The 27,593-nt window shown below is 45.3% G+C and overlaps 1 protein-coding gene across 6 annotated transcripts in view; it reads right to left on the reverse strand.

Moving 5' to 3' along the window:
* The window catches only part of sox5.S (SRY-box 5 S homeolog), a 118,721-nt gene that overhangs the window by 34,289 nt on the left and 56,839 nt on the right, over nt 1–27,593 (reverse strand). For all 6 annotated transcript variants that reach the window (XM_041587485.1, XM_018254026.2, XM_018254025.2 and 3 more), the window contains 4 exon segments: nt 23,280–23,452; nt 22,868–22,936; nt 5,543–5,669; nt 3,383–3,468 (listed from right to left, as the gene is read on the reverse strand). In XM_041587485.1, the coding sequence (XP_041443419.1) occupies nt 3,383–3,468; nt 5,543–5,669; nt 22,868–22,936; nt 23,280–23,452 (455 nt within the window).

The raw sequence follows: 27,593 nt of genomic DNA on the forward strand, positions 1-27,593 counted from the left end.
AATACACTCCCCCGTGCAAAGGAAGTAGAGACAGTCACACGAGTACCAGGAAATACACTCCCCTGTGCAAAGGAAGTAGAGACAGTCACATGAGTACCAGGAAATACACTCCCCTGTGCAAAGGAAGTGGAGACAGTCACACGAGTACCAGGAAATACACTCCCCCGTGCAAAGGAAGTAGAGACAGTCACACGAGTACCAGGAAATACTCTCCCCCGTGCAAAGGAAGTAGAGACAGTCACACGAGTACCAGGAAATACACTCCCCTGTGCAAAGGAAGTAGAGACAGTCACACGAGTACCAGGAAATACTCTCCCCCGTGCAAAGGAAGTAGAGACAGTCACACGAGTACCAGGAAATACACTCCCCCGTGCAAGGGAAGTAGAGACAGTCACACGAGTACCAGGAAATACACTCCCCCATGCAAAGGAAGTAGAGACAGTCACACGAGTACCAGGAAATACACTCCCCCGTGCAACGGAAGTAGAGACAGTCACACGAGTACCAGGAAATACACTCCCCTGTGCAAAGGAAGTAGAGACAGTCACACAAGTACCAGGAAATACACTCTCCCGTGCAAAGGAAGTAGAGACAGTCACACGAGTACCAGGAAATACACTCCCCCGTGCAAAGGAAGTAGAGACAGTCACACAAGTACCAGGAAATACACTCCCCCGTGCAAAGGAAGTAGAGACAGTCACACGAGTACCAGGAAATACTCTCCCCTGTGCAAAGGAAGTAGAGACAGTCACATGAGTACCAGGAAATACACTCCCCCATGCAAAAGAAGTAGAGACAGTCACACAGGTACCAGGAAATACACTCCCCCGTGCAAAGGAAGTAGAGACAGTCACACGAGTACCAGGAAATACACTCCCCTGTGCAAAGGAAATAGAGACAGTCACACAAGTACCAGGAAATACACTCTCCCGTGCAAAGGAAGTAGAGACAGTCACACGAGTACCAGGAAATACACTCCCCTGTGCAAAGGAAGTAGAGACAGTCACACGAGTACCAGGAAATACACTCCCCCGTGCAAAGGAAGTAGAGACAGTCACAAGAGTACCAGGAAATACACTCCCCCGTGCAAAGGAAGTAGAGACAGTCACACGAGTACCAGGAAATACACTCCCCCGTGCAAAGGAAGTAGAGACAGTCACAAGAGTACCAGGAAATACACTCCCCCGTGCAAAGGAAGTAGAGACAGTCACACGAGTACCAGGAAATACACTCCCCCGTGCAAAGAAAGTAGAGACAGTCACACGAGTACCAGGAAATACACTCCCCCGTGCAAAGGAAGTAGAGACAGTCACACGAGTACCAGGAAATACACTCCCCCGTGCAAAGGAAGTAGAGACAGTCACACGAGTACCAGGAAATACACTCCCCCGTGCAAAGGATGTAGAGACAGTCACACGAGTACCAGGAAATACACTCCCCCGTGCAAAGGAAGTAGAGACAGTCACATGAGTACCAGGAAATACACTCCCCCGTGCAAAGGAAGTAGAGACAGTCACACGACTACCAGGAAATACACTCCCCCGTGCAAAGGAAGTAGAGACAGTCACACGAGTACCAGGAAATACACTCCCCCGTGCAAAGGAAGTAGAGACAGTCACACGAGTACCAGGAAATACACTCCCCTGTGCAAAGGATGTAGAGACAGTCACACGAGTACCAGGAAATACACTCCCCTGTGCAAAGGATGTAGAGACAGTCACACGAGTACCAGGAAATACACTCCCCCGTGCAAAGGAAGTAGAGACAGTCACACGAGTACCAGGAAATACACTCCCCTGTGCAAAGGATGTAGAGACAGTCACACGAGTACCAGGAAATACACTCCCCTGTGCAAAGGATGTAGAGACAGTCACACGAGTACCAGGAAATACACTCCCCCGTGCAAAGGAAGTAGAGACAGTCACACGAGTACCAGGAAATACACTCCCCTGTGCAAAGGATGTAGAGACAGTCACACGAGTACCAGGAAATACACTCCCCTGTGCAAAGGATGTAGAGACAGTCACACGAGTACCAGGAAATACACTCCCCCGTGCAAAGGAAGTAGAGACAGTCACACGAGTACCAGGAAATACACTCCCCTGTGCAAAGGATGTAGAGACAGTCACACGAGTACCAGGAAATACACTCCCCCGTGCAAAGGAAGTAGAGACAGTCACACGAGTACCAGGAAATACACTCCCCTGTGCAAAGGATGTAGAGACAGTCACACGAGTACCAGGAAATACACTCCCCCGTGCAAAGGAAGTAGAGACAGTCACACGAGTACCAGGAAATACACTCCCCCGTGCAAAGGAAGTAGAGACAGTCACACGAGTACCAGGAAATACACTCCCCCGTGCAAAGGAAGTAGAGACAGTCACATGGATACCTGGAAATAAACTCTGAGGGGACAGGGGTTGGGGGTGTAGTGGTGGCTGCAGTTCTGAACAGAATCTTCCAGAACAAAAATCTAAGAACCTTTTACAGGAAAAATGCCACAGGATGGATTTCTATGTAATTAAATGATGTTTCTGCCCCGTTACTGTCAGCTGGGGCAAATAAATCAGGAGTGTGTCCCGCTCTTTCTGCCTCACAAGGAAACAAATGTAGTTGCCAGATTCGGAGCAACTTTCTGGGGCAACTTTACTTCCCCTTTATTTAGCGATGCCTCTTCGTGCCTAATAAAAGGCCCAGTGAGAGCAGAAACATTTTGGCAGTGGGAATGAGGTGAGTTGAGATGATGGAGGAAGCGGAGGTGCGTCTCCCAGGGATGGGGGGGGTTCTATTAAATCCCATTGTTATTATTGGTGCACGAGGAACGTATTCGCAGTGACACGGAGCAGCTGTTGAATTCCGCTCCACAGATCTTGCCCCCGCACTACTCTATCCCTCTCCAACCTCTGTATTACAGCCAATTAATCAGCTCTATTGTCTCTCGGTGATTAACAAACCATGGGCCAGAAAGAGGGAACAATGGCGATTGTCAATTTCGCTTTCTGCGCCGCTGAGGATCCGCGCAGTGCCAAGCCGTCACCCCCCCGAGCGCTAGTTCAGACATGGCAAACACCCCGGCTATTTACAGGGGAGCACCACTTCTTTATACAATACACTCGGAGGGACAACTTGTCCTTTACATTCTTTAAAAAGGAAGTCAATGTAGATGTAATTCACAATATCTCTGTGTCTATGGGGATCAATATGGCAACTCCCTGCTGAATAGAGAAATTCTGGGACTTCATTCAAGAACCAAATAATAAGTGGCCACTAATGGGTTCTGCAAAGCCCTGACAATAGAGGATTATGGGAAACAAAGGCTGGAAGCAGAGGATTAAAGCTGAGAGTAATAAGAAGGCCTCCCGGGCAGGTGTCTGACACTTACCTGTAACTGCAGAGGAGCCAGTCCAGGTGTTGCTGCCGCGGCTGCTGCCATAGTAGTTGGAATGAGCTGTAGAGGGTAGGGGTCACCTAAGCGAGACAATGAGAGAAGCATCAGCACCTTTTATCTTCCCTCCACCTGCAAATTAAAGTGCCGCATTCAGTGAGTGCAAAGCCGCCTTTTGTGCTCCGAGCCGAGTCCTAATGAAAGGGAAGTATTGTGCCGCGCTTCACTAACACTCCGCACAATGGCGGCCCCGAGACCAGTGCCGATAAAAGGCAGCAGGCAATTAAGGTGGAAACCTCATCCCTTTATTTCTCCTTCCTTTGCACAATGTACTGGGCGAGTGCACTCACATGGGACGGCAGCACTTCGGCTATAGGGGCAGCTGGGCCGGATTTGTCTCATCTGTCAATTTGTGCAATAATCACCTCTCACTAACCACATTCCTATCCCCTAATTGTCAGGGATTGTTCTCTCCCCTACTCCTCCCCAGCTCCATTCTTCTGCCTTATAAATCCTGCACAGGTGTCATTCAGCCCTGTCTAGTCAAACAACATGGCAGCACCACCCATAGATTTATATTTATGTATCCACAATAAGCTATACCCTCATACTGTACTAACGCAATCAATATGGCACCTCCTCCTCCCATATGTATAAATACAAATATACAGAGAAGGAATGTTCTGGGCACACAATAAGCTATACCCTCCTACTGTACTGTCTAAGGGAATCAATATGGCACCTCCTCCCATATGTATAAATACAAATATACAGAGAAGGAATGTTCTGGGCACACAATAAGCTATACCCTCATACTGTACTGTCTAAGGGAATCAATATGGCACCTCCCTCCTCCCATATGTATAAATACAAATATACAGAGAAGGAATGTTCTGGGCACACAATAAGCAATACCCTCATACTGTACTGTCTAAGGGAATCAATATGGCACCTCCTCCTCCCATATGTATAAATACAAATATACAGAGAAGGAATGTTCTGGGCACACAATAAGCTATACCCTCATACTGTACTGTCTAATGGAATCAATATGGCACCTCCTCCTCCCATATGTATAATACAAATATACAGAGAAGGAATGTTCTGGGCACACAATAAGTTATACCCTCATACTGTACTGTCTAAGGGAATCAATATGGCACCTCCTCCTCCCATATGTATAAATACAAATATACAGAGAAGGAATGTTCTGGGCACACAATAAGCTATACCCTCATACTGTACTGTCTAATGGAATCAATATGGCACCTCCTCCTCCCATATGTATAAATACAAATATACAGAGAAGGAATGTTCTGGGCACACAATAAGTTATACCCTCATACTGTACTGTCTAAGGGAATCAATATGGCACCTCCTCCTCCCATATGTATAAATACAAATATACAGAGAAGGAATGTTCTGGGCACACAATAAGCTATACCCTCATACTGTACTGTCTAAGCCGGGAATCAATATGGCAACTCCTCCCATATGTATTTGGGTACTTGGGCTGGGGGATTATATCTGTGCGTCTGAGCTGGTATTTTGCTATAGGAATGGTTGGACCCCAGGGAACAATGGTTTCTGTGCTGCAAAAAGCTCAGTGCTGCCCATATGTTTTTATACATATAGGTAGGAGCTGCCATACTCTTTCAGTACAGTATGAGACCATGCATGGTGTATATATGTGTAAGGGTGGGTGCTCTCGATTGGCTTAGTGTCAGGCCTGTATCAGGATTTAAGGAATTGACTAAACATCAGGCAGCTCTGACAACCGACAGACAGACAGCTAATCTGCCCCCGACCCTTTGGATCCCGTCTCCCTCGTAGCAAACGCCAAGCGCGTAGATTTGGCGCAGCGCAGGCTCGGGGCGCGACTCTCGTGTTTGTGTTATAAACAGTTTCCCATTCGCTGCCGCAGCTTCGGATAAACGGCACCAGATTGAGACGCAGCCAGATCTCAGCTCTGCCCCCCCCCCCACAGCTGCCTAATTCCTGCTCTGTTAAAGGGGAACTTCACCCAAACACTGACAGATCATTTCCAAATATACATTCAGCAGCGTTATTACTTGTCATTGCTGTTGATACAATGTAGCAGAGTCACAACCAGAGAAGAGTATGGGATAAACAAACACCCCCCTTAGTTCCACTTACTGCATCCCGGCTTGTAACTGAATCCAGGGGGGATTAGGAACCCTTGCTGTGCCGCAGCCGCTGCCGCTAACGTCCTCTGGTCTGGGGGGAAAACCGGAATCATAAGGGGCGGAAGTTGACCTTGAACCTGTTGGGAAAAAAAAGAAAAGAGCTTTATAAACTGTGGAGGGCTTGATCATTCACATAGATGTTATAGAATGGCCAATTCTAAGCAACTTTTCAATTGGTCTTTATTGATTTTATAGTTATATAATTATGTGCCTTTTTCTTCTGAATCAGTCCAGCTTTCAAATGGGGGTCACTGACCCCATCTAAACAAATGCTCTGTAAGGCTACAAAAATGTATTGTTATTGCCACTATCTTTCTATACAGGTCTCTCCTATTCATATTCCAGTCTCTTATTCAAATCAATGCATGGTTGCTAGGGGAATTTGGACCCTAGCAACCAGACGGCAGAAATGACAAACTGGAGAGCTGCTGAATAAAAAGCTAAATAAGTCAAAAACCACAAGTAATAAAATTGTCTCAGCATATCCCTTTCTACATCAAACTAACAGTTAATTTAAAGGGGAACAAACCCTTACATAACGGAATATGCCTTGAAATCAGAGATCATAAACACGGCACTTTAGGACCATCACGGGACCCTCGTATAATAGAGACATTGGGATATTTTCTTCTACAGGTGTCCCTTAAATTTCTGGACTTTAACCCTCGTACTCATCCCTTTGTGATTAATATTGAATTAAAGGGTCCAGAGACCTGTTATTGATACTAATAAGAGAAGGGGTCTCTCCCCCGCCCCCTATAACTCCCTGATATTAATCCACTAAGTACTAATTGCTATTAGTGTATGAGGGAACAGCTGGGCGGAATTGTTACAATCTTCTTTCCGGCAAAGAGCCATAAAACTTATTATTATTTTATTTATTTTTTTCCGTTAAAGCCGCGGTTTCCAAGGATAAAAGTGAGTTTGCCAAGGGAAGAGTCGACAACAGGCCTCGCAAACACGAATAGAAAGACAGATGGTTCTGCTGAGAGCGGAGCTGCCAAATATGTAAAAGAAATAAATAAATAAGAATAAAACGGGACGATATTGGAGCCGACGGTGACGTCCTGGAGCCGCTGCCAGTGGGAACAACTTGGCACAGAAAGGACTTTCACCTTCAGGAACAGAAAAGTGGGTGAGAAATACGTAATATTAGGGCTACTAAATGTAATTTCTCCAGCTACAGTCCAACTACAACTCTCTGTATCCCCCACACAATAACAGCCCTGTCTGATCTCATGCTCTTCTCTCCTTCTTGCTGCTCTGGAAAACGAGTAAAGGGCACATTGTCCCTCTGTGTGAATTGCTACAAAAGCTTCTCGCTGGCACAAAGTAACTGAATTTCCCCACTTTGTTCTCGTGTAACAATACAGCAGCCAGCGAACGTGTCAATATATAAATGTGCACCATACCCCCTTGTGTCATATCAAGGGCAACTTCACCTACTTACAGGTATCACATTCACCCACTAAACTAACAGGCTTATACAAGAAACATATATCTTATTCATAAAAGTACAATCCTTTCTTCCTGATACAGTGTGAGCTTATTGTGTGCCCAGAACATTCCTTCTCTGTATATTTGTATTTATACATATGGGAGGAGGAGGTGCCATATTGATTCCCTTAGACAGTACAGTATAAGGGTATAGCTTATTGTGTGCCCAGAACATTCCTTCTCTGTATATTTGTATTTATACATATGGGAGGAGGAGGTGCCATATTGATTCCCTTAGTCAGTACAGTATAAGGGTATAGCTTATTGTGTGCCCAGAACATTCCTTCTCTGTATATTTGTATTTATACATATGGGAGGAGGAGGTGCCATATTGATTCCTTTAGACAGTACAGTATGAGGGTATAGCTTATTGTGTGCCCAGAACATTCCTTCTCTGTATATTTGTATTTATACATATGGGAGGAGGAGGTGCCATATTGATTCCCATAGACAGTACAGTATGAGGGTATAGCTTATTGTGTGCCCAGAACATTCCTTCTCTGTATATTTGTATTTATACATATGGGAGGAGGAGGTGCCATATTGATTCCCTTAGACAGTACAGTATGAGGGTATAGCTTATTGTGTGCCCAGAACATTCCTTCTCTGTATATTTGTATTTATACATATGGGAGGAGGAGGTGCCATATTGATTCCCTTAGACAGTACAGTATGAGGGTATAGCTTATTGTGTGCCCAGAACATTCCTTCTCTGTATATTTGTATTTATACATATGGGAGGAGCGAGGTGCCATAATTAATGCAGTGCCAGTTCTATGTACAATACCCTCAAAAAACCAATGGCAGTTGCAAAAGGAAGTGAGACGTCATGATGTCATGAGGCTGAAACTATGATGCATTTCCTGTTTCCTTGACATGATAACTGACAGCTGCCACATAATTTCTGACTATTTAAAATGAATCCCAACTATGGGACAGGGACAGAACTACTGTAATAAAATAGGTTTCTCGCTGTCCCGACAGAGGCAGAACCATCAGATTAGGAATCAATGTAAGAGCCGGATTGGGAAAGGGATTTATGAAAAGGAATTCCCCTCCCCCCCAATCAGTAGCAGAATTAAAGGCCGGGGATTGGTTTCTCATTAACAGACAATGGGAACTTTTTCCTCTGTGATTTCTTCTCAGTGAGTCTTGTGGTTTGGAGGAGACTTCAGGCCTGATGAGTGTTTGGCTGGAGAGGGACGTGAGTTCTCTAATCACACAATTATTGTGCTGGGAACAATTTCATTCAGCATTTTGTTCTCAACCACACAACAATTACACAGCAATTACCCAACAATTTTGGTTAACCAGAGAAGCATGCGGCCCGGGAGAAACGGGAACTGTCTGCGCAGGAAAAGTCTATTGTTTGATACTAAAACGCCACTGCAGGCCAACAACTGGCCGCCATCTTGCCCGCTCAACCGAGATCCAACGCAACCCCTGCGCCCGAAGAGTGTGCTGCGTGCGAATGTAATGGTGTGCTGTAACCTTAATCATCTGCACCCCAATACTTGTTATAGGCACCCCCAATTAACTGAGGCAGGCTAACACATTCATCTGCATGAGCACCCTAAACACTTGTACTGGCACCCCTAATTAACTGTAGCAGGCACCTTAATCATCTGCACCCCAAATACTTGTTCTACGCACCCCGAATCAACTGAGGCAGGCTAAAACAGTCATCTGCACTTGTACTGGCACCCCTAATTTACTGCAGCAAGCACCAATCATCTGTACCCTAAATACTTGTTTTAGGCACCCCCAATTAATTGAGGCAGGCTAACACATTCATCTACATGAGCACCCTAAACACTTGTACTGGCACCCCTAATTAACTGCAGAAGGCACCTTAATCATCTGCACCCCAAATACTTGTTCTAGGCACCCACAATTAACTGAGGCAGGCTAACACATTCATCTGCACTTGTACTGGCACCCCTAATTAACTGCAGCAAGCCCCTTAATCATCTGTACCCCAAATACTTGTTTTAGGCACCCCCAATTAATTGAAGCAGGCTAACACATTCATCTACATGAGCACCCTAAACACTTGTACTGGCACCCCTAATTAACTGCAGCAGGCGCCTTAATCATCTGCACCCCAAATACTTGTTCTAGGCACCCACAATTAACAAAAAATACTTCTATTAGGCAACCCCAATTAACTGAGGCAGGCTAAGTATGAGCACCCTAAACACTTGTACTGGCACCCCTAATTAACAGAGGCAGATTAAACCTCATCTGCATGAGCACCCCAAATACTAATAGAAGAGTGTACTGCATTGGTGTGCTGTAACCTTAATCATCTGCACCCCAAATACTTAAACTGGGCACCCCCAATCTGCACGATCACCTGATACACTTGTACTGGCACTCCTAATTTACTACAGCAGGCACCTGAATCATCTGCACCCCACAAATTTGTATTAGGCACCCCCAATTATTGAAGGCAGGCTAACCCAGTCACAACAAACGTAAATAACTGAACTAGGCACTAGAGATGGCCGAAAAAATTAGTCAGGAACGGATTTGAGGCGAATCTCGGCGTTTTTTGTCGCCCACAAAACTGCACCTTCAAAATTGTTGCGCGCATAAAAATTGCCTTGCGTTAAAACTATTCGGACGTCTATTGACTTTAATGCATTCGGACAATATAGTTGCGCGTATAAAAATTCCAGCTGGCGTCAAAATAATTTCGAAGCCCATTGATTTCAACGAGTTTGGGAAATTTTTCATTTCAAGTGAAACGGGAAAGATTCGCCCATCACTACTAGGTAACCCTAATTAACTGATTAAATCCCTATGAACCCCCGAATGAACTGCAGCAGGCACTTTAGTCATCTGCACCTCCAAACACTTGTACTGGGTACCCCCAATGGACTGAGGCAGGCACCCAATCATATGCATGAGCACCTCCAAACACTTGTACTGGGTACCCCCCAATGGACTGAGGCCGGCACCCCAGTCATCTGCATGAGCACCTCAAATACTTGTACTGGGTACCCCCAATGGACTGAGGCCGGCACCCCAGTCATCTGCATGAGCACCTCAAATACTTGTACTGGGTACCCCCAATGGACTGAGGCAGGCACCCCAGTCATCTGCATGAGCACCTCAAATACTTGTACTGGGTACCCCCAATTTCCCACAGCAGGCTCCCAAACATCTGCATAAGCACCCCCAAAAACATGTGCTGGCCACTGCTCAATAAACCCCCCCTAATTCTTTATGGCGCACTAATCCCTATGCAGAATAATGATAGCGGCACTTTAATCCCCCCTACAGAAGTTGATTTAAAGGTATAGCGCCACTTTAATCCCCCCTACAGAAGTTGATTTAAAGGTATAGCGCCACTTTAATCCCCCCTACAGAAGTTGATTTAAAGGTATAGCGCCACTTTAATCCCCCTACAGAAGTTGATTTAAAGGTATAGCGCCACTTTAATCCCCCCTACAGAAGTTGATTTAAAGGTATAGCGCCACTTTAATCCCCCCTACAGAAGTTGATTTAAAGGTATAGCGCCCTTTCCCCCCAAAGACTCAGGGGGGCCCTTTCATGTGTGGATGTAGGAGCCATCCGTAATGAATGGGAATGAAAGGCCTGGGATCTGGGGGAAGAATAACATCTGCTGTTCACTGAACGTCTCAGATAAAACGAGGTTTGATGTGGTCTTTAAACAGCGGCTTCTCGTCAGACCTGAAATACCTTTTTATTAGCGGCAGAAATTGCCCCCGGGGTGAGTGAAAGTCTCTGCTTTATAAAGGAAAAAAACAAGATGCGCCCGCATTGAAACTTTTAATGACTTTCCTAAAAAAAAAAAAAAAGGTGTAAGTGTTGCAGCCAGCTGGCACTCTATCCTGAAAGGCGGCACAGCTTGAACTTAAAGCGACGGTACGTGGTGAAGAAGTGCCAATCATTAGCATATGTAGTGCGAACAGGTTTGCTGGCACCAGCGAGTGAAAAAGTCCAAGGTAAAGTTATTATTAGTGAGTAATTAGCTCTGTGAAGTAAATGAGTGAAACAATAGCTGCCAGCGCTCGCAATATGGCCAACATCTGACGCTGGAGAAGCGCCGCTCACTATTGCTCTGCGAGCGAGAAGCTCTTAATAACCATATGTCGCAGTAATTAATTCTGACCCCTCGTCACTTAGGAACAATCCTTTCTTGGAAACCGTCTTTCCTTTTTATACGTTGATATTCCTGAGCAGAAACCTGCGCAACTCGCTTACACCTCGATTTAAAGCTACAGCAACGCCTAATTAAGTCTTAAAGTGGCCACGGACTCACCTATATCGCCCTACGAAAGATCTTTTGTGCAATAATCTGGTGGGAGACAAGGCGAGTGATAAAAAGCCTCGGATATCGGTCGTCTCGTCGATTGGGCAGGATTGAAATTCGGAACGGGCACCATTGAAGGTTCCCCAACGTTAATACTGAATCATCAGATAGAGAATTCTTATTGGTTTTATCTGATCATCGAGCTCTTTGGGTCTATACGTGACAATGGTGGTGGGAAAGGAATTGCAGCGAGTATGATCACATGGTTGTTAAGATTTTTATTGTAAAGGCAGCCATACACTAGGAGATCCACATTGAGGTGGGTGATGTAGGGCTGATCCCATCGTGGGCCCTAGGGCCCAACACTCAGATCATAACAAAAATGTATATGGGAGGAACAGATGTGGCCCTTGGTCCGATGGGTTTTTTAAATTGACTTTGATTGGGGAAGGCCATTGGAGGGCCCCATACACAGTACAATCTATAGCCACCTTAAGAACAAGCTTATCCTTAAACAATTGTTTAAATGTACGACTTGTCCATCAACTAAAAAGCCCATTTCAAGTGATATCGTCTAGTTCAGTGATCCCCAACCAGTAGCTCGTGAGCAACATGTTAAGGTGGCCATACATGGAATGATCTCCCTCCGATATGCCCACCTTGAGGTGGGCAATATTGGGCTGATCCGATCGTGGGCCCTAGGGCCCAATGATCGGATCCTAACGATGCCTAACGGGCGGTCGGATCGCGGGACCGCATCAACGAACAGATGCGGCGCGATCCAATGGGATGTTGGATCGCTACGCAATATGTTGGCGCTATATAAATACATGTTAATAAATAGTCCCTTCCGATCGAGATCTGGCCAACTTTCGGCCAGATCTTGATCGGGGAAGCCCGTCGGGGGGCCCCATACACAGGCCAATAAGCTGCTGACTCGGTCTGTCTCCAGCTTTTATCGGCCCGTGTATGACCACCTTTACTCTCCGACCCCTTGGATGTTGCTCCCAGTGGCCTCAAAGCAGGAGATTATTTTTGAATTCCAGACTTGGAGACAAGTTTTAGTTGTATAAAACCAGTTGTACTGCCAAACAGAGTCTCAATGTAGGCTGACAATCCACATAGGGGCTACTAAATGGCCAATCACAGCCCTTATTTGGCACCCCAAGAATATTTTTCATGCTAGTGTTGCTCCCCAACTCCTTTTACTTCTGAATGTTGCTCACGGGTTCTAAAGGTTGGGGATCCCTGTAGTTGAAGCCAGGGAAACTGTGGGTAGCCACCCGCTCAGCCCTGCAAACAACTGGACAACGGATAGATTTCACTGAGACCAATGAAAATGTTCTAACCTGCCCAATCGATTTTTTCTGACCGATGTCGGCCGAAAATTGTTAGACGTGTGATTGTTCGGTGCCCACTAACCTCATGATAATATGATGGATTTGTCGGATCGCACCAAAATCGGAACGAAAAATCGTAACTCCTCCTTGAACGAGGGGGCTGACGTGAGGTCAATGAGCTCCGCCCCCACACCTGCCACTCGGGATCTGTATTGGCGACTCAAAATTCGTGAGTTCGTAAAAGTTCAGCGCTTGAAAAGCTCAAACTTTCAATTCAATTGCCTTGAATTTTGTCTTAGAGCAACACTCTCATTGACTTCTACACAAGAGTTTTGAAAACTGAATTCGAATTTGTGCAAATAAACCCGCACGGTGGCACAAATTTAAATTTGAAAGTGGATAAATCGCCTGGAAACGGATCTTGTATGGAGAAATTCTGCAGAACCAAAGCCGAAACTCTGAGGATCCTGAAAAGCCAATGGTGGCGGCACCACAAATTGATACAATTTTCGGTTTTATGTACTAGGGATGCACCGAATCCACTTTTTTGGATTCGGCCGAACCCCCGAATCCTTCACGAAGGATTCGGCCGAATACCGAAAAGAATCCAAACCCTAATTTGCATATGCAAATTAGGGGTGGGAAGGGGAAAACATTTTTTACTTCCTTGTTTTCTGACAAAAAGTCACGTAATTTCCCTCCCTGCCCCTGATTTGCATATGCAAATTAGGATTCGGATTCGGTTCGGCCGGGCAGAAGGATTCGGCCGAATCCAAATCCTGCTGAAAAAGGCCGAATCCTGGCCGAATCCCGAACCGAATCCTGGATTCGGTGCATCCCTATGTACAGACAAATCAATCAAATGATTCTACACCTTTAAGACTAAAACTACCAGGGCCGGGTGGCACATAACATAAAGTAACTGTGGCTCCTCCTCTGCGATCGTCTCCAATTTGCAGGGTGCAGGGAGTGGCGACTCATTAGCTGCCGAGGCTCCTCGGACAGTGAATTGTGAGAAAATTAACTCCCTGCGAGTCTGAAACTGCGTCTCTCTCTCTCTCCTAATGGGGCTCGTTAGGGAATGTGACAGTTGGTTTCACGAGCGCCTTTTAATCGATGAAATAAACGAGCCAACGTCCCTGCGATATCTCTATGTTGTTTATAGAGCTGGTGGGACCCTCCTCATATACAGCAGCTCCACCCAAACTAACTGCTCCTGTCACCCAATGCAACAATTGGAATTAAAAGGGTCCTTGTCAGGTTGGAACTAAGCCAGGGTATAAACAGAGGGATACAGCACACACCACTAGGGAATAGATTGCAAGCTCTTCAGGGCAGAATCTTCATGCCAATGTATTGAACTGTACCACTGCTTTCCCTTTATAAGACACTGACTATACCATATAATAGTTTGTCAGGAGTTTAGTTCCCCTTTAAAACTGCCCACATGCCCTGTGCTGCTGCCAATGAGACAAACTAAAGGCACTGACAGTAGTCGCCGACCCCTTTACCCCCCACTTTTATTTCTGCCCGAATGGCTACAAAAACTCAACAAAATATCCAAAAGAAACTTTTTTCCCCATTTTTGTTGTTGTTACTAGAAGTCATTGAAAGTGGAAGTGGGTTTTGGATGTGTTTCAGCCCCCGTCTTTCCCCGCTCACAATTAGCGAATTTCTGATGTTCCAATGTTATAATTAGCAACAGTGTATCAGATAATTACCCGCCCAACGCTCTTAATAAGTCACCGGGTTCAACCCAACCGATGCTGCTCCACATTTTATTGCTATAAAATCTAAATACCCACCATTAGTCTCCCCCCCCCCTCCCAGCATTGATATGGAACAGCCCAGAGGGGGTGTCACCTCCATTACTATAATATTCCAAATTTATCCTCTGTTATAATCTGCATTTATTGTCTAAGGGAATCAATATGGCACCTCCTCCCATATGTATAAATACAAATATACAGAGAAGGAATGTTCTGGGCACACAATAAGCTATACCCTCATACTGTACTGTCTAAGGGAATCAATATGGCACCTCCTCCTCCCATATGTATAATACAAATATACAGAGAAGGAATGTTCTGGGCACACAATAAGCTATACCCTCATACTGTACTGTCTAAGGGAATCAATATGGCACCTCCTCCTCCCATATGTATAAATACAAATATACAGAGAAGGAATGTCCTGGGCGCACAATAAGCTATACCCTCATACTGTACTGTCTAAGGGAATCAATATGGCACCTCCTCCTCCCATATGTATAAATACAAATATACAGAGAAGGAATGTTCTGGGCACACAATAAGCTATACCCTCATACTGTACTGTCTAAGGGAATCAATATGGCACCTCCTCCTCCCATATGTATAAATACAAATATACAGAGAAGGAATGTTCTGGGCACACAATAAGCTATACCCTCATACTGTACTGTCTAAGGGAATCAATATGGCACCTCCTCCTCCCATATGTATAAATACAAATATACAGAGAAGGAATGTTCTGGGCACACAATAAGCTATACCCTCATACTGTACTGTCTAAGGGAATCAATATGGCACCTCCTCCTCCCATATGTATAAATACAAATATACAGAGAAGGAATGTTCTGGGCACACAATAAGCTATACCCTCATACTGTACTGTCTAAGGGAATCAATATGGCACCTCCTCCTCCCATATGTATAAATACAAATATACAGAGAAGGAATGTTCTGGGCACACAATAAGATATACCCTCATACTGTACTGTCTAAGGGAATCAATATGGCACCTCCTCCTCCCATATGTATAAATACAAATATACAGAGAAGGGAATGTTCTGGGCACACAATAAGATATACCCTCATACTGTACTGTCTAAGGGAATCAATATGGCACCTCCTCCTCCCATATGTATAAATACAAATATACAGAGAAGGAATGTTCTGGGCACACAATAAGCTATACCCTCATACTGTACTGTCTAAGGGAATCAATATGGCACCTCCTCCTCCCATATGTATAAATACAAATATACAGAGAAGGAATGTTCTGGAGCTGAAGGACGAGGTTGTGCCAATGAAGGTGAGACCAGTGACACATTAGGGAACATTGGGATCTGGGGGGGGGGGTTGTACTTTCAGAAGGTGTTTCATTAAATGTGAGTGTCAGCCCAAGAGTCAGGCCTTCAGCAAAGTGACACAAAGTGTGGGGGGGGCATTTATAAAAAGAACTGTTAATTACATTTAAAAACTCATAATTGTTAGGGGAGGGAAGAGCGACTGCTACAGATAAATGTCTGGAGGAAAATACTACATTTATAAAGGGGAAATTCACCCCAAAACGTGTGTAATTGTAAAGGAATTTTAGGGAATGTTCCGGGGAAGAGAGAGTAAGGGGGGGGGTTGCCAGTTCGAACCTCACTTCTGATTGTCACTCGCACCCCTGAAACACTGAGTGACAAGGCTGTGGCCCTATAAGCACTAAGCCCTCCCCTCTAGTATTAGTCGGGCCCCTGTAACCCTGCGGATCAGCAGCTGTGTCTAAATAAATGTCACCCCCACCTTTCTAGTTATATCCCCCCCTGTATTGCAGCAAAGCCCCCACTCCCACCTCAATGAAGTAAAACAGGCAGCGAGCAGCGTTCAATCCTATGGCGAAAACAGCCCCACAGGCGGCCATTGTGGTGAGTGCATGCTTCACTGCCCAGTGTTCAGCCATTCAGGGGGAGACAATAGAAAGGAGTAAATCTCAGCAATTTGTGGCCCTAATGTTCACTCTGCGCGGGGCTCCCCACATTAACAGGTATGTGGGGCCCCATGGGAAGTGATTAAGGGCCCGGCATTGAGGTTATTGTTTCTTTCTACGTGGGCAGATCACCTGCCGGAATGTTCGGAAGCTTAACCCACCAGGGGCCCGAGACGCAGGGACCAATTAAACTCCGTTATTCTTTGTTTCTGCCGCAATTGTTCTTGGGATTTGGGTCTGACGGGGCCCGAGAAATGAAGGGAAAGGTGGGTTTGTGGCTTAAAATAGAATTTTAGCACTTGGCCTAATGCAGCCTGTGTATTCCCTGTGCATTCTGGGTAATATCCCACCGTGTCCCATAATACCCCCAGTCTATAGTGGGCTTCAGCACCCCCTCAGAACTGACAATGACACCCGGCATCAACTGGAAGTCGGAACAGAGAAAACCATAAAGTTGTTAGAAGAGAGACCCCCGGCATTTCCCCCCACAATAGACTGTTCCATCAAGACTTGAGGGGTGGGTGTCCTTGTCTCGCCTCTCACTCACATGAAAGAAACACCTGGTGTATCTCAAAGGAGAGAATCCCACGCACAATGGGGTAAAGGAGTGACGAAAACACAAATGCCAAAGATAAAACTGCGGCTAAATGTGCGGCCACCTTAAATAAACCATAGGAAAGGCCAGAGGGAGGAGAGCAGTCTCACAGAGCAGTGACAGCAGTGCAGCCCCCTAATCTCATCCGGACTTGTCTATAAATGTCACCACGATGGAAAGCAGCACTTCTGCTCCACTGCTTATCAGTTTCCTTCTTTCAATAGTCATAACCAGCAGTGCACAGAGCTATAAAGCCACTGAGAATGAGGAATGAATGGATATTGGGAAGTTGTATCAGGAGTCAGAAGCAGCAGTGCAGAGAAGAGAAAGGGACAGACACAATGACAGTTACACAGAACTATAAACCCAGTGAGAATGAGGAATGAATGGATATTGGGAAGTTGTATCAGGAGTCAGAAGCAGCAGTGCAGAGAAGAGAAAGGGACAGACACAATGACAGTTACACAGAACTATAAACCCAGTGAGAATGAGGAATGAATGGATATTGGGAAGTTGTATCAGGAGTCAGAAGCAGCAGTGCAGAGAAAGGGACAGACACAATGACAGTTACACAGAACTATAAACCCAGTGAGAATGAGGAATGAATGGATATTGGGAAGTTGTATCAGGAGTCAGAAGTAGCAGTGCAGAGAAAGGGACAGACACAATGACAGTTACACAGAACTATAAACCCAGTGAGAATGAGGAATGAATGGATATTGGGAAGTTGTATCAGGAGTCAGAAGCAGCAGTGCAGAGAAAGGGACAGACACAATGACAGTTACACAGAACTATAAACCCAGTGAGAATGAGGAATGAATGGATATTGGGAAGTTGTATCAGGAGTCAGAAGCAGCAGTGCAGAGAAAGGGACAGACACAATGACAGTTACACAGAACTATAAACCCAGTGAGAATGAGGAATGAATGGATATTGGGAAGTTGTATCAGGAGTCAGAGGCAGCAGTGCAGAGAAGAGAAAGGGACAGACACAATGACAGTTACACAGAACTATAAACCCAGTGAGAATGAGGAATGAATGGATATTGGGAAGTTGTATCAGGAGTCAGAGGCAGCAGTGCAGAGAAGAGAAAGGGACAGACACAATGACAGTTACACAGAACTATAAACCCAGTGAGAATGAGGAATGAATGGATATTGGGAAGTTGTATCAGGAGTCAGAAGTAGCAGTGCAGAGAAAGGGACAGACACAATGACAGTTACACAGAACTATAAACCCAGTGAGAATGAGGAATGAATGGATATTGGGAAGTTGTATCAGGAGTCAGAGGCAGCAGTGCAGAGAAGAGAAAGGGACAGACACAATGACAGTTACACAGAACTATAAACCCAGTGAGAATGAGGAATGAATGGATATTGGGAAGTTGTATCAGGAGTCAGAAGCAGCAGTGCAGAGAAGAGAAAGGGACAGACACAATGACAGTTACACAGAACTATAAACCCAGTGAGAATGAGGAATGAATGGATATTGGGAAGTTGTTTCAGGAGTCAGAGGCAGCAGTGCAGAGAAGAGAAAGGGACAGACACAATGACAGTTACACAGAACTATAAACCCAGTGAGAATGAGGAATGAATGGATATTGGGAAGTTGTATCAGGAGTCAGAGGCAGCAGTGCAGAGAAGAGAAAGGGACAGACACAGTGACAGTTACACAGAACTATAAACCCAGTGAGAATGAGGAATGAATGGATATTGGGAAGTTGTATCAGGAGTCAGAGGCAGCAGTGCAGAGAAGAGAAAGGGACAGACACAATGACAGTTACACAGAACTATAAACCCAGTGAGAATGAGGAATGAATGGATATTGGGAAGTTGTATCAGGAGTCAGAAGCAGCAGTGCAGAGAAAGGGACAGACACAATGACAGTTACACAGAACTATAAACCCAGTGAGAATGAGGAATGAATGGATATTGGGAAGTTGTATCAGGAGTCAGAGGCAGCAGTGCAGAGAAGAGAAAGGGACAGACACAATGACAGTTACACAGAACTATAAACCCAGTGAGAATGAGGAATGAATGGATATTGGGAAGTTGTATCAGGAGTCAGAAGCAGCAGTGCAGAGAAAGGGACAGACACAATGACAGTTACACAGAACTATAAACCCAGTGAGAATGAGGAATGAATGGATATTGGGAAGTTGTATCAGGAGTCAGAAGCAGCAGTGCAGTGCAGAGAAAGGGACAGACACAATGACAGTTACACAGAACTATAAACCCAGTGAGAATGAGGAATGAATGGATATTGGGAAGTTGTATCAGGAGTCAGAAGCAGCAGTGCAGAGAAAGGGACAGACACAATGACAGTTACACAGAACTATAAACCCAGTGAGAATGAGGAATGAATGGATATTGGGAAGTTGTATCAGGAGTCAGAAGCAGCAGTGCAGAGAAAGGGACAGACACAATGACAGTTACACAGAACTATAAACCCAGTGAGAATGAGGAATGAATGGATATTGGGAAGTTGTATCAGGAGTCAGAAGCAGCAGTGCAGAGAAAGGGACAGACACAATGACAGTTACACAGAACTATAAACCCAGTGAGAATGAGGAATGAATGGATATTGGGAAGTTGTATCAGGAGTCAGAGGCAGCAGTGCAGAGAAATCAATGTTATGGGCATAAGGCAGAGACATTATGATGTGACTGCTCCCAAATAAATACTGGGAGTGCCATTAAATTGGAGGAATATTAATGATGTGCCATTCAGGATATACAGTAGGAAACACTATGGCAGCTCCGTCCCATTGGTATTAATATACGGAGATGGAACATCCTGTAAATGAAATATAAAGGAGCCCCATAAAGCAATGTACAATTAAGGGCCCCTTTAGGGCCAAGTCCTGGGAGCTTCTGGGAAGACTGGGAATGTGATGCAGGCGGAAGGGTCCCTGCTGGAATAGCTGGAATATTTCGGATGGTCTCTGCTGCTGTTTCCCAGTGACAAGGAGGGAAGAGCAATGGGCCAGTGGGTCGGCGGTGGAAGGGTTACTGGGAGTTGTGACACATTTTCCCTCTTCTTTGTGTTCCCAGGGATTTATTGGAGGAGCAGGAGGGGGTCCCATTCTTATAGGAGATCAGCTGTGAGAAACAATTGTTCCCAATCTCTGAGCCACCGGCAGTCTCTCTTGTTTGGGAAAAGGTTGCGGAGTCATGGGAAAGGGAACTGGGGTCGGCACTGGGCCTGTGATTATCCCCCCCCACCCACTAGGAACAGACGCCCCCAGAGAATGCCGTGGGCAGACAATAAGCCACAATACAGGAGCCATGGAGAGTGTCCCCGGGGTACACGTAACACCGCTGCCTCTTTAACTTCCCCTTTATTGTCTCTTTATACAGGAAAATTTATCAGTTGTGTCCATTAAACTCACAAAGTATCAGTTTAGCGAATCCGTCTGAGATCCCTTCCCTTTCCCCAGGCCTCTGACTCAGGTTTAGTTACCCTTTAACGTCTCAGCTCCTGCCTGGGTGAGTGTGAGCTGCTTTTGCTTTATTAGGATTCTGCGATTTCTTCTTTGAGGACTATTTGCCCTTTTGCTAAAACTGCATTCAGTTAGTTGCACTACCTCTTCCCACCACTAGAGCCAGTGTTTCCCATAGGGCAGACAGGCAACAGCGCCACCAACTGATTCCCAATCAATTCCCAATATAAACAGATCAGGGAAACCTACAGGAAATAAAAGGGATGTGGATTAAGTTACCTTTGAATTCCTCCAGTGCAGGGACAATGTACAGAGACAAGGCTGCAGGTTTATATATATATATATTGGTACAAGGGGGCTATTGTGAGTGGGACCCCCCAGCCCATTGCACAACATGGTGATTCAGTGTTAATGTCCCGTGAGCTCTTCCTGCTCCATAAATTTCCCTCTATTTATGGAAAAGCCGAGATGCAGGGGCTCCTGATGTGTCTGGCAAAGGGGAAGGTCAATAACAAAAGCCCCTCTGTCTCCCCCCCCCAGCCCGATTTTAGTTTCAATATTTGCACAAAAACATTCAGATCAGAACTCCGGTTCCTTTGGGTCATTTCAGTTCTGCCGAGGGAGATGGTGAAACAGGGGGAGCGGCTCATTATCTAATTGTGCCAAAAATGACTAAACCGACCGACGGCTACTGACGCACAGGGACAAGGATTTAATGGCTCCACCCCACACGCTTATTTGCTCCTCGGCCGCCCAACATCTTGTTGCCTTTTATTATTAGTGATAAATAAACACTGAAAGAGGCACCAGCTCAAGTTAAGAACTTCTGTAGGGCGTGTGGCCCCTGTCTGGGAGGAGACACTTCTGTAGGGCGTGTGGCCCCTGTCTGGGAGGAGACACTTCTGTAGGGCGTGTGGCCCCTGTCTGGGAGGAGACACTTCTGTAGGGCGTGTGGCCCCTGTCTGGGAGGAGACACTTCTGTAGAACACATGTGGCCCCTGTCTGGGAGGAGACACTTCTGTAGGGCGTGTGGCCCCTGTCTGGGAGGAGAGACTTCTGTAGGGCGTGTGGCCCCTGTCTGGGAGGAGACACTTCTGTAGGGCGTGTGGCCCCTGTCTGGGAGGAGACACTTCTGTAGGGCGTGTGGCCCCTGTCTGGGAGGAGACACTTCTGTAGGGCGTGTGGCCCCTGTCTGGGAGGAGACACTTCTGTAGGGCGTGTGGCCCCTGTCTGGGAGGAGACACTTCTGTAGGGCGTGTGGCCCCTGTCTGGGAGGAGACACTTCTGTAGGGCGTGTGGCCCCTGTCTGGGAGGAGACACTTCTGTAGGGCGTGTGGCCCCTGTCTGGGAGGAGACACTTCTGTAGAACACATGTGGCCCCTGAGTGCCTGATACCCCGTAGCCCTGAGCTTGCAGACATGGGCCCCATTAGGTTTCTCTCCTTCTATTAATATCTCTTCAGTTTTCATCTCTATTTCAATAAAGGGGATGTTCACCTACAAACAACTATTGTTTTCAGACAGATCACCAGAAATAATGACTTTTTCCAATGACTTTCTATTTTCAATATGTCACCATTTTTCTAATATTGAAGTTTAAAGTGTCATTTTTCACCTTCTAAAGCAGATCTAGGAGGGGGGTCGCCGACCCTGTAAACTGTTCTAAATCAATACATTTAGTTGATCCATTTCTTATGTTTGTCCCTGCTGAGCAGAATCTCTGGGTTTCATTACAGGCAACTGTTAGATTTGATACAATAGTTACTGATACTCCAGAGATGCTGCTGAGAAATGGATCTACTCAATGTTGTAAAATTGTAACAGTTCAGAGTTGGAATTAGTGATGGGTGAATTTCTCCTTGCGATTTGCCGAAAAATTAGCGAATTTCCAGCGAAATTCGCAAAACAGCAAACAATTATTTTGACGCCACCAAAAATTTGCCAGTGAATTTTCACTGCAATTTCGCAAATTTGTTTGCTGGTGGGGAGTAGAAATCGATATTGAGAAGACCCGCTGCCCGACCCGCAAACCAGCAGAACCACTGACCCGAGTCTATTCCTGCGCCCGGAACTTCTATCCGCAGGGTCCTGCAGGTTTTTGTAGGTACCCGACCCAACCGATCTACATTAACTTTAAACTGAGATTTTGGAAAAAACTGTTAAAAATAAATAATGAAAATTAATTAAAAAAAGTGTTTTTTTTTCTGGGGAACAAATGGAAAACAAGTGAACTGAAAAAGTGTTTGTAAGGTGAACTTCCCCTTCGAGGCCTCTCTAGACTGCAGTGCTGTAAATGACTTTTAGACAAAGGGGTTTCAGCAGTCAGTTGGGTGCAAGACAAACACACGGATAAAGGCAAAGTGGGTGTTTGGGGGGTTCTGACCTGAATCTGCTGCTGGAGGAGGTTGATTTTGTGTTGTTGCTGCAGGAGTTGCTGTTGTTGCCTCGCGATCTGGAAAAGAGAAAAGTAACGGATAAGGGGGTGTTTGGAGGGAGCTGCCATGTTGCTGTTACAGGGGCTCTGAGCAATACTCTCCTTCCTCCTGATATTTGTCCCCCATTTGTTTATCTGCAAATTAAGGGGGGGAATGAATAAGACAGTGCCCCCCAGTACATCCCCAGAGAAGACTTTATAGATTAAATAGAGTTTATTTCACTTGCCCCAGTTTCCTCCATGAGCCCCAAAACCTCCAAATAACATTCAGTATCCATGGTTACGCCCCTGCTGAGACCAAACCCCAGCGAGGAACTCTCAGCCGCCTCTTTAACCTCAAATAGTTGAACCCCAAACTCACCTGTTCTTGCTGCTGCTTCGCCAGTTCCATTTGCTGCCGTTGCTTTTCGATTTGCGAAGCCGCCAGTTTCTTCTGCTCGTCGTGCGCTGCCAAAAGCTGTTCCCGTAAACTGGTCAACTGGTTAATCATCGTCATGAGCTGCCTCTCCTTTTCAGCAAGACTTTCCGGAGTCCCTGGGGGGCCATACATTAACATTAGTATAGTCTGATCTCAACCGTATGGCAACTCCAACTCATGTAAATCAATACAAATATACAGAGAAGGAATGTTCTGGGCACACAATAAGCTATACCCTCATACTGTACTGTCTAAGGGAATCAATATGGCACCTCCTCCTCCCATATGTATAAATACATATATACAGAGAAGGAATGTTCTGGGCACACAATAAGCTATACCCTCATACTGTACTGTCTAAGGGAATCAATATGGCACCTCCCTCCTCCCATATGTATAAATACAAATATACAGAGAAGGAATGTTCTGGGCACACAATAAGCTATACCCTCATACTGTACTGTCTAAGGGAATCAATATGGCTCCTCCTCCTCCCATATGTATAAATACAAATATACAGAGAAGGAATGTTCTGGGCACACAATAAGCTATACCCGCATACTGTACTGTCTAAGGGAATCAATATGGCTCCTCCTCCTCCCATATGTATAAATACAAATATACAGAGAAGGAATGTTCTGGGCACACAATAAGCTATACCCTCATACTGTACTGTCTAAGGGAATCAATATGGCACCTCCTCCTCCCATATGTATAAATACAAATATACAGAGAAGGAATGTTCTGGGCACACAATAACCTATACCCTCATACTGTACTGTCTAAGGGAATCAATACGGCACCTCCCTCCTCCCATATGTATAAATACAAATATACAGAGAAGGAATGTTCTGGCACACAATAAGCTATACCCTCATACTGTACTGTCTAAGGGAATCAATATGGCACCTCCTCCTCCCATATGTATAAATACAAATATACAGAGAAGGAATGTTCTGGGCACACAATAACCTATACCCTCATACTGTACTATCTAAGGGAATCAATATGGCACCTCCCTCCTCCCATATGTATAAATACAAATATACAGAGAAGGAATGTTCTGGGCACACAATAAGCTATACCCTCATACTGTACTGTCTAAGGGAATCAATATGGCATCTCCTCCTCCCATATGTATAAATACAAATATACAGAGAAGGAATGTTCTGGGCACACAATAAGCTATACCCTCATACTGTACTGTCTAAGGGAATCAATATGCACCTCCCTCCTCCCATATGTAGAAATACAAATATACAGAGAAGGAATGTTCTGGGCACACAATAAGCTATACCCTCATATTGTACTGTCTAAGGGAATCAATATGGCACCTCCTCCTCCCATATGTATAAATACAAATATACAGAGAAGGAATGTTCTGGGCACACAATAAGCTATACCCTCATACTGTACTGTCTAAGGGAATCAATATGGCACCTCCTCCTCCCATATGTATAAATACAAATATACAGAGAAGGAATGTTCTGGGCACACAATAAGCTATACCCTCATACTGTACTGTCTAAGGGAATCAATATGGCACCTCCTCCTCCCATATGTATAAATACAAATATACAGAGAAGGAATGTTCTGGGCACAAGTACTTGGTGAGTCCAGGTGAGAGAGAGAAAAACGCTAATTTCCCAGTGACCGATTTGGCCAATCGAGGGGGGGGGCATTTCTCATGCCCCTCTGAGAGTTAAACAGTTCCCCGTGCGGCGCATTTGCATCCGATTCATGTCCCTCAGTCGCCGGCGCTTATTGCTTAAAAGCCTCGGCGCATAATTATAGCCCATTGTGTGTAATTGTGTTAAAAATGGAAAACAGGAGGAGAGGAGGTAAATGCACAGCGGCTTGTGATAAATATTGAATTTATACTTCTTGGAATACATTGACCAATTGACTTGGCTCCTCTAATTATGGGGCATTTTTTTCCTTTCGCGCATTCGCCGTGCAAATGTCAAATGCATTAATGTAACTCCAACCAAACACGGCACCCCCCCTCCTCTAATAATGTAATGCGCCGAGTGGAATATAGAAAATGAATCTTAGAATGAGGCTAAAAACACCAAATTGCACTGATCAGCCCAAGCTGGGAGTAGCAGTTCAACAACAACAATGGGGGGTATTAAATTACCTTGAGTGGGACCAGGGGAATTTCAACATAATAAAATAGAAAATAAATGAGGTTGTCTCCTGCGGTGATGTCACTTCCAGCTTACTGTGATATCACATCTAGATAATACTGACATCACTTCCACATTGTAGTGACATCACATCCACATTATAGTGACATCACATCCGGATTATAGTGACATCACTTCCATATTATAGTGACATCACTTCCATATTATACAGCAAATGCATTTAAAAAAAAAATTTGGATCAAAATCACAACCTTAATTTGCAAAGGAGCTTTCAGACTATTGTGATGTCACTTCTAGACTATTGTGACGTCACTTTTCAGGCAGGTGTCAGTTAGGATGTCTGGGTGCAGACAAACTGATGTCACTTGTGGCTAGTGGGTAGATACAGGGGTTGGTGGGTTTTGGATCAGGAGCAACAGTCCGTATGTATATGTACGTGTATGTTATGTTGCTTTAAAGGCTGTGAGGGTTTTGGACAGAGAATGAGAGGCCAATCCCACAGCCACAGAGTAAGTGCAAATGAAGCACCGAGGTGAGAATGTTACAATCAAACAAGGACATTATTATACAGGTGCTGCCATATGTCTCACCCACATTAAACTAGGCCCAGTGGTGCACCCTAACCAGAGGCGTAACTACAGAGGAAGCAGACCCTGCGGCTGCAGGGGGCCCAAGAAGGTATAGGGGCCACATGAGGCCCTAATTAATGAACAATTTCTACATCTATTGGTAAAACATGGCAACCTGGGGGCCCTAAAATGAATTTGCTGTGGGGCCCAGCAACATCTAGCTACGCCACTGACCCTAGCCCACCCTAAGCGCCCAAATATACCCAAAGTAACAAAGCCACCATAAGGATAGAGACCTATACTAAACATCCAATCCCACCCGAAGCCCCTAAATCTACCTTAAGCCCCCAAATCTAGTCTAACCACACAAACCCACCATACGCACCCACACCCACCCTAAGTACCCAAATCCACACTCAGTACCCAAATCTAACTTAAGCACCAAAACTCCCCCTTAGCCCCCAAACCCACCCTGACTCGTTTCACAAACATCCAGACACACTAACAGGCTACAGCACTTAACTTACCCAAGAAGCCTTTCCCCATATTCTAATTATCCAGAGTTCCATTTAACACACACTGAGTTTCTTCTAACTCTTCCCAAAAGATAAACCACTCCCCCATAACTCATGTCCATGGTCACATGTGACCCCTCAGCTATTGGGTTCTTCAGAACATCATTTTTGGGGCAGAAAAGGACATTTTAGCAATGGCACCAACTGCTGAATTAAAGGGTCGGTGAGAAATTAAGCAGAAAAACAAGACCATTGACTGCACATTCAGAGGGTCCCGCACAACAGCTGAACTCACACAAACAAACACCTTCCTTGTTGTCTCACTAAATACAGCTGGGCCACAGCTCAACTATTTCTCCTGCCGGGGAGGTAAATAAGGACCTAGACCTGAGCAGTAAATTACCAGCCCTCTGACCCCTCTGAGAACCTTTAGTCAAATTGCCTCCAGGGGCAAAGACTCCATTGTATCCCCCATCTCTCTCACCTCCTTGTTAACAATACACAATAACTGCGCCTGCCACGGTTGTCTGCAGGAACAATAAACCCACGGCTGTTTTCTCAGCTTTCTGTCACATTTTCTCCCACCTGATAACCTCTCCCCCCCCCAGGATCACTAAATGCCAGCCAATGGAACAGTCCAACCAAACCAATAAACTTCTAACTCAATAAGAGACTCAACAAGGAAAATTCTTTTAACCCAAAATAAATCTTCTCTCACTACCTGTTGCCCAACAGTCTCCTTCTCACCCTACTGTCTCCGTCTTGCTCTACTGTCTCCTTCTCAAACTACTGTCTCCATCTTGTCCCACTGTCTCCATCTTGTCCTACTGTCTCCATCTTGTCCTACTGTCTCCATCTTGTCCTACTGTCTCCTTCTCACACTACTGTCTCCATCTTGTCCTACTGTCTCCATCTTGTCCTACTGTCTCCATCTTGTCCTACTGTCTCCATCTTGTCCTACTGTCTCCTTCTCACACTACTGTCTCCATCTTGTCCCACTGTCTCCATCTTGTCCTACTGTCT

This window comes from Xenopus laevis, chromosome 3S, assembly GCF_017654675.1.
Source record: "Xenopus laevis strain J_2021 chromosome 3S, Xenopus_laevis_v10.1, whole genome shotgun sequence".
In the NCBI taxonomy this organism is placed as follows: domain Eukaryota; kingdom Metazoa; phylum Chordata; class Amphibia; order Anura; family Pipidae; genus Xenopus; species Xenopus laevis.